At 36.4% G+C, this 13117-nt stretch overlaps 1 protein-coding gene across 1 annotated transcript in view; it reads right to left on the bottom strand.

The window, feature by feature from the left end:
• AQR (aquarius intron-binding spliceosomal factor) overlaps nucleotides 1-13117 on the bottom strand; it is a 49403-nt gene that overhangs the window by 14234 nt on the left and 22052 nt on the right. Inside the window, exons 20-27 of the mRNA XM_061463427.1 lie at nucleotides 11341-11582; nucleotides 10200-10346; nucleotides 9560-9629; nucleotides 6853-6963; nucleotides 5911-6020; nucleotides 3139-3274; nucleotides 1363-1572; nucleotides 424-561 (exon numbers count right to left, since the gene is read on the bottom strand). Coding sequence (XP_061319411.1) covers nucleotides 424-561; nucleotides 1363-1572; nucleotides 3139-3274; nucleotides 5911-6020; nucleotides 6853-6963; nucleotides 9560-9629; nucleotides 10200-10346; nucleotides 11341-11582 — 1164 coding nt within the window. The remainder of the gene's footprint in view (nucleotides 1-423; nucleotides 562-1362; nucleotides 1573-3138; nucleotides 3275-5910; nucleotides 6021-6852; nucleotides 6964-9559; nucleotides 9630-10199; nucleotides 10347-11340; nucleotides 11583-13117) is intronic.

Here is a 13117-nt window from a genome sequence, read left to right as displayed (position 1 = left end):
ATACAGGGCATTATCAGAGAAAAATAATACTAAAAGTTATTGGTGGTTGGCTACTGTCACGTACAAGTCTGTACTAAATTAATATCTATGGCTAATACTGCAGAGTGAGAACAGCATTGCATCATAGTACCTTTTCATCAAATCGTTCATTTTTTAGGTGAAGTTATAAGGGCCATTTTTTCTGCCTTTATTTTATTACTCAGTCATATCACTGCAGATCATCATCTACACTATTAAGCTTTTTTTTATATAAGTAACTTAGAAGTGATCTTATTTTTTACTTATTTTTTTCTTCAGTAAAATTAAAAATTGAAACACACTAGTACAAAAAAAGCAACTCAAAATAACCTAGTTGCCTAGATTTAGTACAGACAAAAAAGTTTATACAAGAGAGGGTGGGGACCAAAACAAAAAAGTCATTACTTTGAAACCTAATTCAACCAGGTCGTGTCGTTTCAGAGCAGCATGAGTACAAGTCATGGCAATGATTTTTGCTTCTTTCACCAACAGGTATTTGGATCTATCCAGGCCACTGCGGAGAAGTTCAAATGCTCTGAATTCCTATGCAAGAGAAGAAAATCGTGAAAGTCAGAATACAAAAAAATTTTCCTTATAAAATGTATTCACTTCAAGTATCTGGCCACTTTCTTAATATAAATAGACAAGTTCTGAAGGTACCTACTGCTAGGAATCCCATTTTGAATAATTTTTAATGCTAAACTTGGAAATCACAGTATTTCAAAAAACAATCTTTGAAATACACAAATAATTCTGCAATCTGTGGGCATATACAAGTTTGCAGACAATTATTCAATCAATTCTGAGGAACCCCCTCAGAATCCCCCAAAATTCTGTTGTACTATACCTTCTTGTTTTCCACTATAACACCACATCAAATTCAGTATTGGAAGACCATTTAAGTTAATACGACTAAATGATACACAGACCACCTTTACCCATACTTTTAAAAGCCTCTAAAGCAATTCTGGGAAAAACAGAAGACAGTCCATTTAAGTTACTTCTAGGTTACCTGATTAAAGACAACTCACTGGAAATGCAAAGACCCTGTGAGGATGAGAGGAGCAGTGATAGGCAAACCAACCCCAGTAACCTTATCAATGAAAATGGAACACCCAGAATGGCTGCTTCCTAAGATCAAAATAAAACAAATTAGACTTTTGTGCCTGTTGTGAAACATGCCAGTATTACCCAAAGGTGGAAATTCTCACCTTAGCAGCTAATAAAGCTGCCTAGAGTTACATACTCGTTGGAGGATACAGGGCAAAGGAGAATTTTGGAACTGTGTAAAGTTTTTTATAGGATTAGCCAGATCCACTTACCTTTAACAGTTTCATGCCTTACCTCAAGCTGAGTGAATATTTTCTTAACATGTCTAAAACACCCTTCAGCAATTTCCATATCTTCTTCATAGGATTTGCCTTTGAAAACTGGTTGAGGAGCATTTGCAAAATACTGGTGAAAAGGAAAGAAACTGGAGACATCCGTAACATCTGGCACTTTTCCACCCTTAACTTTGACTTTGCTGATATACTCCTCCCAACGAGACATTACCTATGACAAACAGAAGTGTCATATTGACATGTTTTAATATCAAAGTCATTGGCAAGGTGTAGCCTTGCACACACAATATTAAGAAAAATTATCACAAAAGCAAGGTATGTCTAAATTGGCACTTGAGCTTGTATCGGGACAGTGGTTTTGAAGCTGTGGTGCATTGACTTGACTTGGGGAAAACTGATTTGTTTCCAATTGCAAGTGGAGTACAATGGTGAGAAACATACAGAACCAAAACCACCTTTCTTCTCCGCCCCCTCTTTCTTCCCAGGTTCAATTTTACTCCTTCATTCCCAACTCTTCTACCTCCTCCCCACTCTGAACAGTGCAGGAGGAATGGGGCTTTGTCACTCAAGTTTGTAGCACTGCATCTTTGCCACCTCACACGTTTCCACTGCTCTGACATGCGCTTTCTACAGGCTGCAGCTTCAGGGCATATCCACCTGTTCTAGCATGGGGCCCTCCACTGGCTGCGGTGTGGCTATCTGCTCCGACACAGTCCTCCATGGGCTGGAAGGGGGCAACCTGCTTTGCCATGGTCCTCTCCATGAGGTACGGGAGAATCTCTGTTCCTGCTCCTCCTTTTCCTTCTGACCTTGGTGTATATGGTTGCTCCCCACACTCCCCTCTCTGCCCCAGGTGCTGCACAGTGGTTTTTGACTTTTACTCAAAGATGTTTTTAGAGAGGCATCGCCAGTGTCACTGATGGGCTCAGTTTCAGCCAGCTGTGGGTCCATTTGAGCTGGCTGTGTCCAGCACTGAGCAGCCCCATGCCTCTTCTCAGAGATTATACTTGCAGATCACAGCTGTTAAAATCTTGCACATAAACCCAGTACAGAAGGAATTTCCTGATTACCTCCACTTACAGTACTTTGGTTGAAATACCAAGTGGGACTCCTCTGGGAGGAAACTGAACCAAAAGACGAGCTCTACCAGTGCTCCTAGAATTCTCCAACACCTAATGTCCATTTAAGGCTTAGGCCCACGATACAGCTAGCCCGAGTAACTTCAGTAAAAACATACACCGTGTATGCATTTGATCCTAAGTACCAGTCTATAAATCAGTTTAAGCCACACCAACTGCTAATATAGATCATATCACTGAAAAATACATGCAAGGAAAATCACGGATATACAATATACAGAAAATGTGTTTTTTATACTGTGCATCTAATTTCATGCTGGCATTTAATGCCATAAAGCATTCTAAAGCAGGACCATCAAGTAACTGCTCTAATGCTTGTTCAAAATGTAAAGCAGACCACATATTTTTCCATCTGAAGGAGAAACTTCAGGTTAGCATCTCTGCCAGCAGCCATGAAGAACAGCACTGCTAGCCTTTAATTGGCGAGTCATCATGTAGGCGTCAAAACAACAGCAATACAAGTAACTAATGCTGCAATTATAGCTTTAGCTGCTATTGTATTTTAAATCACTGAAGAAAATGTGGTTTGCTTTAGTTTTTTTTTTAGACTCAATTTTGAAAATTCACTCAAATTTTCACAAACTGTTCCATAACACACTGAGGTCATACAGTCTTTGTAGAAGGATTTCAGCCCTTACTTGGTACAAGAAAAAGTGGCCAGCTGTTTCACAAGTGTAAGAAACATCTCCTGGGACTCCAAGACTCTCTTGCAATCGTCCAACTTCCCGTAAAAGTTCAAGTCTTCGAGCCAGCACATAATTAACTCTTCCATACCTACAAAACGGATTAAACAACATAATTTGTATTTAAATGTAGCTAATTCAAACCAGTTTATTTCAAGTATCATGAGAGCTCACACACCAAACACGATGCACCCTCAAAAAAAACAACCCACAACTACTAGCTAGTCCCAAAACCCAAGAATATGCTACATGCTAACTATTTCTATCAGTTGAGGCCTAACAATTTACAAAGCCATACAAGAGCCATTACTGTACAGTTCTTTTTATCCTATCACTTCAACAAAAGCTTCTTAAGTGTTAATAAAATATTCCTGCGATGTATCTGTAAAGTAGAAAAAGTATCACAGCGTACTGTTTAGGAGCTACCAGTCCACTACGTTACATAAATACAACCAAGTTATACAAGTCTATGGACCTTCCTAAACAGAATCAATACTCAGAGTTTCAGTATGGCAAGGCTGAATTCCTTTGACAACATACAAAATTTCTTCTAATAACAATTGGCCCACCCTAACAGACAGGTTTCCATCCACACATAGGATATGTACGTACCTGACACACCCTGTGCTCCTAGCTGCCTGCTGAACAACTTTTATGACTAGTCTGTAACTTACTCCTTCCATTCTTCCTCCTCTTACAAAATTCAAGGCCAATTTTTTTTCTTTATAAATCAATTTCCTTATTCCATGCACTCCCCCCCTCCCAGAAGCAGTACAAAACCAACAAAAAAATCTATGGATCACTTTTTCTAAAAAAGAAAACAGATTAAAAAAGTATACCAACAGATGAAATTAAAGAAATGAGAGGAACAGGACACTTTCTTTTAAAAATGCATACATAGTTAAAAGCTCAAATAAAAACATGTCAGTACGACACTTTCATGAATAAGGGCTAACTTTTAAGTTCTTATTAAGCTTACTAGCAATAAAATAAGCTTTCAGCACAAAAGCAAAACCCAACAGACACAATCCCTGCTAATCACAATGGGTTCTATTGTCTTATTTAGAAGGGTGAGAGTAGTTAAAAGCTGGAGATTTGAATTTACTAAGAAACAACTGACTATGATATTGTTGACAACTGGAATAAAACAAGTTTCTTTGGACCTATGACAGTTTACGATCCTTGGAGCACTAAATAGTTTTTTTCATCTTCAACAAATCCAATCCATTATAATTACAAGTGACTGCAACCGGTTGTTTGGGTTTTTTTCCCCCTCACACTTCCAGTGTCCTCTCGTTTCCCACAACATGTTCCTTTTATGGCACCCTCATTCATTGCTACAGAAGTTTCCTTGGCTGTGATTCCCTTTGTGTTTAAGTGGCAATACCAGTTTAATCGGCTCCCATCCACCTTACATTCTTATACCCCTGTTCTGCTTTGCTGCGCCTGCAGAAGGAGCAAAAAGGAACACTATGCTTGCAAGCAGAAGAAATTCTTTAGGCAGTATTGTGACCTCCAAAGCAGCCTGACTCAGGAAAAAATATGAAATCAGAAGCAAACAAACAAAACAAACAAGAGGCATATGAGAAATAAACTTCTCACAGTAGTGCAGCCCACCTTCATATATCTTGCTCAACCCTCATCCTCCCTCCCAAACTGCCAGAACCCTTAGAACTTGCAGTAATGTCCCATAAGTCTGGAGTTACCTTGAAAAGAACGAAAACAGACAACACAGAGTGCCTCAAAGAAAACTTTTTAATGATAAGCATTTCTGTTCCAGGAATACTAAATTCCGGATATTACTAAATAAATATCTTCCATGCCATCATTTCACTAAGATTTTGGCTATCAGATTTCTGGAATAATTTGAGCATGCTAAAGCATTCAAATTTATTAAAAAAAAACACAAGGTATTTATTTATTCATTTATTTATTCATTTTGCTAAATGAAACATAACTATGCATACGGGGGTAGTTTCTAGTCACTATATATAATTTTTACTACAGCTTTTGAAGTCAAAGTATTGCTATAATAATCCAGTACTGGACAGTTATTTCCAGTGCATGACCATTATATCCCTGCTTACATTGATGAATGTACGTAATCCTACTGACGTCAATTGGACTAACACATAACAAACATACTAATATTTACAAGCACAGGTTCTTAAGCCTTTGGACTGATAGAATTAATAGCTTTTCTTATATTTTTATTCTCCAAAGCATGTTATTTACCAATGAAATAAGTGACTCTGCATTAAATCAATACACTAAAGAATTAAAACCAGAAAGTTTAATTTCATGTTTATAGTTATTAATGGCATATTCACCATGCCAGTAGAAGTGATATATTGGTACAAAAAATTCGCAAATGCAGAAACCTACCTTTCTCTCACAAAACAGATTAATTCTATAAAGTGTGTAGGGGCCCAAGATATATTGCGCTACTTTTACTTAAGCAGTTGAGTTTGTGAACATGTCTGATTCTGCCTTTAGATTCTCAAAGGCAACACAGTTTCTCCACTAAATAATAACCAAAATTACTTAACCCTGTATTGAAAGCAGGTGCACTCTGCATTACTGGGATTCAACAATATTACAAGAAAGGCAAAACTTGTCAAACACAGCTCCCTGCTCATTTACAAGGGGGGGCAGAATGGATTCAGTGCATACTTCTTGCTACAATGCTTACGTAAATGAGTTTATCATTAGCACCTCCTTTCTCACCTGCTGAAATCTTTCTCTGTCTCTAATTCCTCTTCTCCATGACCCAGACGCAGAAGGTGGCGCTCGTCAATGTCTAGAGCCATGATTTTTTCAAACAGCTGGTTCAAGGCCTAAAGATTGACAAGAACAGGAGAAAAGGTAGTTTTTGTAAGTTCAGAGGCTCTTGCAGGGGAAAACTAAATAATTACTTGTAAGCCAGCTAGGAAATAATGCCTATTTTGGAATAAATGGGAGTAAAAGAAAACATGAAGTTAATACTGGAATTAGAGCTCTTAATCTTGGTAATAGGGAAATTAGCCTACCAAAACTCTTGCGTATTCATACTTTACAATAATTAAATTTGATTTTACATTTCTAAAACAATTTTAAAATTCATTCTATCCTGTAATTAATTTACTTGCTAAAGCTATCAGCTTTATAAATTGTCTCAAGAGGCACACTTTGCAAGCATGGATTTTGTGACACAACTAAACGACTCAACTTTTACAGTACATGAGAAAAGTGTGATCTGGTACTGACTGGCAGGTGCTGTGACTATTCCACATGGATAAGTAAATTTTGCTGAACCCAACTTTAAGATGCACTACATCTCCTGCCTTAAACTCTTCAATAAACTGTTCTTAAACTCTCCTCTGCCTTAAACAGGTTAATATCAACTGTCCAATTCAGTGTATTCCAAAGGAGTAAGTCTGTAAGCACTGGATCATCAAGTTATGAAGCAAACAATAAATATGAGCAACCTCCACTTGTACTTCAAGTCAGGACTACAAACCTGAAATTCAAAAAAAATGAATTTCACATTGTGAAATTGGCAAGACCACATACAAGCAAACGGAAGTTTTCACTGTTAAAAAGCAACTGCAATCCCAAACGTACTGATCTCAATACCTACTGGTTTTGATTTTAATTACAGGAAAACTTCATACATGACTGACACTTCACCTGATTAGAGTGTGTAACTATCAGAGTCCTTTGTTCTGGGAAATTATGATAAAGATTGGATATTATCTGAACTGCTACATCAGTTTTTCCAGTACCAGGTGGACCCACTACCTGAAACCAAAGGAAAACAATAAATTAAAAACAAACAAACAAACAAAAAAAAAAATCAACACACAATTTATCAGGGTATCGCAGAATACAGAAATATACCCAGCTGGGAAGAAAACACAACAATCTCACAGGACACTGACATCATACATTAACAACAACAAACAAAAATATCTTCTGTTTTATGTAAAATTGCTTGCTGGCTCCTATGATTTTCAAGAACATGTATAAACAACATGAAAGACTTAAGCTAATGCTGATTCCTGCCTGAGAGGAATACAGTAATCTAGCAATTAATTTCTGCCTTTTGTGAACTTCAAGAACAAATACAATGTATCATAAAAGACTTCATTCAGATTAGTTAGGCAGATTCCTGCCTAAGAGGAATATAGTAACCCAGCATCTGAAGTATTATTCTGTTTTGCAACCCATGAAAACAGACCTCAGAGAAAAAAAGGCTGTTTAGCCTCAGGTCAGAATACACACAGGGGAAACTTGGGAGGCAGGGAGCCTGGGAATAAGGTGAGGCAGATAAAAAGAACATGGGGAAAAAAGAAAGTCCATTCTTTTTATATACCTCAAAAATGTACAACTGATGACCAAGAAGTGATACTGACAGTTAATATTTTTATATGCTCAATTATACCAATGTTAAAAAATTGACACCTGAGACATTTTAAAGGTGTCAAAGCATTACAGAGCATCTCAGTGTAATTTGTTCAACATCAAGAAACACAAAACGGCAGGTTTCATATGTCTTTACGAAAAATTAGAAATTGCTACGAAATCACACTTGCTTTAAGGAATCTCACTGATCACAGGATTCAAACGCAAGCAGCACTGTAGTTGTCAAAAATATTACACAGAAATACATGACATAATGAAAGAAAATAAAACATAGGCCTGTATCACGTAACTGTTTTCTCAGTCTGCCTTCTTTCTTCTGCCTGCAAAATAGTGGTGAGGTAAAAAAAACAACAAAACACCACCAAAACCAAAAGGAATTAAAAAATTTCAGATATCCTCATAACCAAAAAGCCAACTTTGTCATTTGTTTTCCCTTGTGACCTCTAACTTCTTTAAACATCAACAAATGCAGTTTTAGTAAAAAGTCCAAACTATATAACTCTCAAGTATTTATGGAGTACCATGCACAGGAAGTTACTTTTCTTCTTTAAAGCCCTCCAAAAGTGAGGTAGATGGTAGTTTATAATCTATTATACACTTGCATTTGAAGGCCATTATTGGATCAAAAAATATTACATGATAATAATAACAGCATGCAATGATATTTAAAACTTAAATAAGACAAAAATAAAAACGAGGGGACTTGGAGACCTCCTCTCTAGTACTTTGCATGTTAATTATATACTACAAAATAGTAATTTAAAATTTCCCAGTTTTCTCTCCTATTAACAATACTACTGATATAAAACAATACTCCTATATATTGGCATGGGTATTCTTGGACAAATGCTCCAATTATGTAAAATCCAGCAGTTCAAATCATTCCAAAATACCACTTCCAACACTGTTTAATAACCAAATTTAAAGCATTTATCACTGTGGCATTTTCACAGCATTAAAAAAAAAACAAACAAACAACAAAAAACCCACAAAATGTCTCATTTCTGAATAGTCCTTAAAGATGAAATTCTAGTAACAATCAGAAAGTTCTGCTGTGCTATACTAGAAAACATATACTCAAAAACACTGCCAAGAATCAATACCATTCTACTGAAGTTTATTTTTTCCTTTGACTTGCATCTTTTGTGTGCTAGCTGAAAAGAGTATAAGGAGTCATAAAACATAAGGAGGAAGTGACAAGGAAGAGCATGATACTAATGAATACCAATACAAAATATAAAAATTAGCATTATTGCCGATATAGGTCAAGAAGAAATTAGAAGCATCCGAGAAAAGTCATTCAAATATTCCACTGCGTCACTACAAGGATAGACTGCACTTCATTGTGAGACAGGTACTTGTAGTCAAAGTCTAACTGAGAGCAGTGAATTTTAAAGACCTTTGCAGAAATTCACTGATAAGAAATTATTTTCATAACAAATCCACCACTTTGGTTTGGTTTGGTTTGTAACTTCTTAGTTCTAAAATTCAGTAGGATATAAAAGGATGGCACATTACACAAGAGAGCAGAAAACAGGTCCCTGAAGACAATTCAATGAATTTCATTTCCTTTAATGGAGACAGATGAAACTAAAAATGATGCAAGTAATCTAAACAAGCCAAAACTGACAGACACACAAACTCTGCAGTCTAAAACTAGCAATCCAACCACTGAAAAAGTAAACTCAGTTGCTGCAGAAAGCCTTCAGCTACTGAAACACAGGATACAGTTACACATTAAATATGTTTCTGTATGATTCTGTGAAGATGGGAGGATGTTGAACATTTGTATAAATGTTCAACATTTGTAGTATGTAAACAACATTTGTATGTAATTTTTTTGTATTTTGAAACTATTACTAGAAGTGACCCCAGCAAGGCTGCAGAAATAGGCATTACTGGTATTTCACTGCATGTGCCTAAAGCCAGAATCACATAAATAAGAGCATAAAATCCTTAAAAATATTCTTACCATAGTAAGCCCAGGTTGCATTCCCGCACGTATAGCTTCAATCTGAGTTTGGGTAAATTGAATAGTATTGCTGTAACAAAGCAAAACGAGATCAGAGAATTAACAGATTTTGCCAACTGTTTTGATAAGAGCAATTGTTTTTACCAAGTTTGCTTTAAATTAATTGGCTACATGTTTCTCCAGAACTGTACGCTTGCAAACTTATATAAGCTAAACCAACATTACAACTATCTTCTTTATAGATGTGATAAACCTGCAATTTTGAAGCAAGACAGTAAATCATATTGTCCACATGACAACAAAATCATCCCACCTAAAAGGCTGTCTGTCTTTAGTTTTTGTCATTTGCCAAGAATGCTGTAGAATTCTTTAGGTACGAGTCTCCTAGTATTCGAAGTCCTGACACAACACCAAAAGACAGTACGTCTCCTTGTTCTTCAAGGAAATTTTTTAACAGAGAAATCATAATAGAATAGTTTGATTTAAATGTGAAACAAAAGAGTCTCATATTCAAATCTTCCTTTGGTAATGAAAACAAGTAACATTTCATTTATGATCAACAATACTTTTCATGTATTCCTGAAAATTAACTACTATGCATGTTTTACCATTTGTAAATAAATTCTCATCTAATGATTACCGTTTTGGCTGATTATATGGATATGGTCCCCTGTTTGGAATGACATGAGGCTCTACAATCAGTGTTTTAGCTTCTTCGGGTTTTTCTTCATTCGCATCCTCTTCTTTTCTTTTCTTTCCTTTACCTCCCATTATAGGGAAAGTTATCCTGTAACATATAATTTAAGGCTATGCTTCAACACATTCACTATGATACCATACAGTCTTAGAAGTTTATCTCTTTACAGGACATATGCAGCAGTAGGAAGACTAACAGCTCTTCATAAACAGGAATATCTGTATTTTAACCTCTGAACTGCAAATGAACACTAGTTCATCATGGTAAATGGTGTGTGCTATCCTGTCTTAATACCTTCATATTATTTTTATACAATTACATACTGTTAGTATCTCCACTGCACATATTCTACATGCAGTGTTTCAGAAGCAGCATGGAAGATTACCTTCCTGTTTTTCTAGATTCAGTTTAACCATAAGAACTAACTGGTGCAGAGGGAAGAGCTGTCTTTTCCCTCGCCAGTCAAATCGACTCATTTAAAAGGAAATGTATTTCAACTTTCATTCAAGTATATGAGGAGGTCCACCAGGAGGGACAGAACAATCAAGTCTAAAAATGCTGAACAGCAACAATGAAACAAAATATGTAAATCTCATTTAGCGGGCACAAAGGTAGGCATCCTATTTCAGAAAGTATTTCTAACTAGAATAAGCAACATGGGATTTCAGATTTAATTCTTTATTTTAATTGAATTGTTTCAAAAAGCTGAAGTTTTAACTGATACTGAAATTGCTGTTCTTTGCTTGCTTTAATGAAACACATACAGAAGCTATGTAATTAAAAATCTTTAGGCTGAACTTGAAGAGGTTATATAGCATCATGCAGAAGTGAATACTATGTCTCTTCATTTTATCTCATACTGTTGCTTTTCCCATCTATTCAATCAATGCTCCAGAGAACAGAACAGAGCAGAAGCTGGTCCTGAGCCTCACTGTAGGTACAGTTAACCCTGTTATACATCTACCTTAAATATTAACATCTTTTCTTAAAACAAAACATCTCCCTTCAACCAGTGATCTCAATTCCACCTAACATCACTTCTGCAAGAATACCAGATCAGAAGAAACTGAAATTTTGAGATCACCTGAAGGGGGGTATTTGCAGAACTGGATTATCAACAGTCACTTTAATATTATATCCAGGAAAGCTAGCTTTTAAGTGATCAATGGACAGAAAAGTGTCATTAAAATCCAGAGTTGCGATCTGATTTGGCATTTTTGAATAGTGTGCACTACTTGGGTCTCCGTATCCGAGAATGATGTCATGCAGCCAGTCAGGAACCACACAATCTGTATTCATCAAATTCCTAATAGTCTCCAGAACAGCCTGTGAATTAGAAAAATGGAAAAACATGACTGGGGAGATTGACTTCTTACTAAGAAAACAAGACATAATGACAAGAAGACTAACCAAATCTATTCTAAATGCTTGCATATAACTGTCAGGTAAAGACTGTTGTTTCATCAGATTCAGTCAATATATACACGTTCTGCGTATATATTTTTATATATGGAAAAAAACCACCAGTGCCAAACATGTAATTCTTAAAATATTCAACTATTCTGTTAGTAAAGAGGACCACAGACATCAGTAAGATTTTCATTCCAGAACACTCAGAGGAGGGAGAGGAAAGACAATGACATAAAATACATTCATGCAGCTTAAGACTTCTCTATCAACCCTGTAAATTTTATCCTGAAGCCAGGTTAAATTTCTCTCCAAATTAATTCTTCTACTCGCAGTTATGTCAGTATTTTCTTTCTTTCCCCACCCCCATAAAAACACCAATGCTCCAGACCCTGGACATGCACAGAGGATGTGTATTTCAACTAAGAGGTAGCTGAACTTTAGTTTTTCTGTTAAAGGACTAATTCAGTGGGAAGTCTTCAACAAGAAATCTTACTTGAAAGTTGGTATTAGGACATCACACACCTGCTCCTCAACAGGATAGGAGATCTTTGCTGATTTCCATATCCTCCAACTTACCGCACCATCAAACATGGACACAGATGGCAAACACAGTGCATCAGCAGTCCACAACAGGATATAATACAGATTTTCCAAATGCTGATCTTGTAAAAGAACAATCAGCCAAGACAAAGTATGGAATTTTATTCAGATAGCATAAATTTACATATCTAGCTCCAAAGAGCAGGATTCTCTGCCCTTTTACTACTTCTGTTGTATTATTCAGGAATCAAAGTGATCATTATTTCTGCTTAAACAGTCAGCCTCTATAAAGGGTATTTTTATCCAGCTAAAGTTAGAAATATTTGCGAATAAGACTGAATTATCGCACCTAAATTGATAATAATGTGATAAATCTGGAAATATCTTCGTTTGTCTTGAAAAATTAATATATGAGACTTAAGTAAAAACCAGCATAGAATGGCTTACATTGTGAATTGCCTGTGAAATTGCTGTAAGGACACAGTACACTCTCATCTAACAGCAATTCTGACCAAACTTAAGTATTGACTTTCCTTCTGACTACACAAAAGTGCCTACATACGTGAATAAAATCAGGTCTATACTGCTAGCACACCAACTGGCTTTGCTGGCTTTGGCAGAGGGAGCTTGTGCTTGTAATGTAAAATGAACCTGCCAGACATACAACATTTAAGTTTTTAGGTTTGTTTGGTTGATTTTTCTTTTGGGGGGGGGTAGTGTGGGCAATGCAAAGTTATAAAGAACTCTCTCTGAAGTACTTCCAGTATACCAGTCCACAGCAGGATGGTACCAGAATGCTCTGTGCAGACCAAAAGCTACTGTTTTACACCAGAGGCATCTTTCCAGATACAGAAAAGTCTCAGGTTTCATGCCTCCCTCTGCATCCACCTGCAAAGGACATGCTGCAGAAT

Source organism: Pezoporus flaviventris, unplaced genomic scaffold (genome assembly GCF_033815535.1).
Source record: "Pezoporus flaviventris isolate CSIRO_AGI_PZ_B2104156 unplaced genomic scaffold, CSIRO_AGI_Pfla_v1 ptg000036l, whole genome shotgun sequence".
Taxonomy (NCBI): domain Eukaryota; kingdom Metazoa; phylum Chordata; class Aves; order Psittaciformes; family Psittacidae; genus Pezoporus; species Pezoporus flaviventris.
Note: the sequence above shows the minus strand (reverse complement) of the source record. Positions and strands in the feature narration are given on the sequence as shown.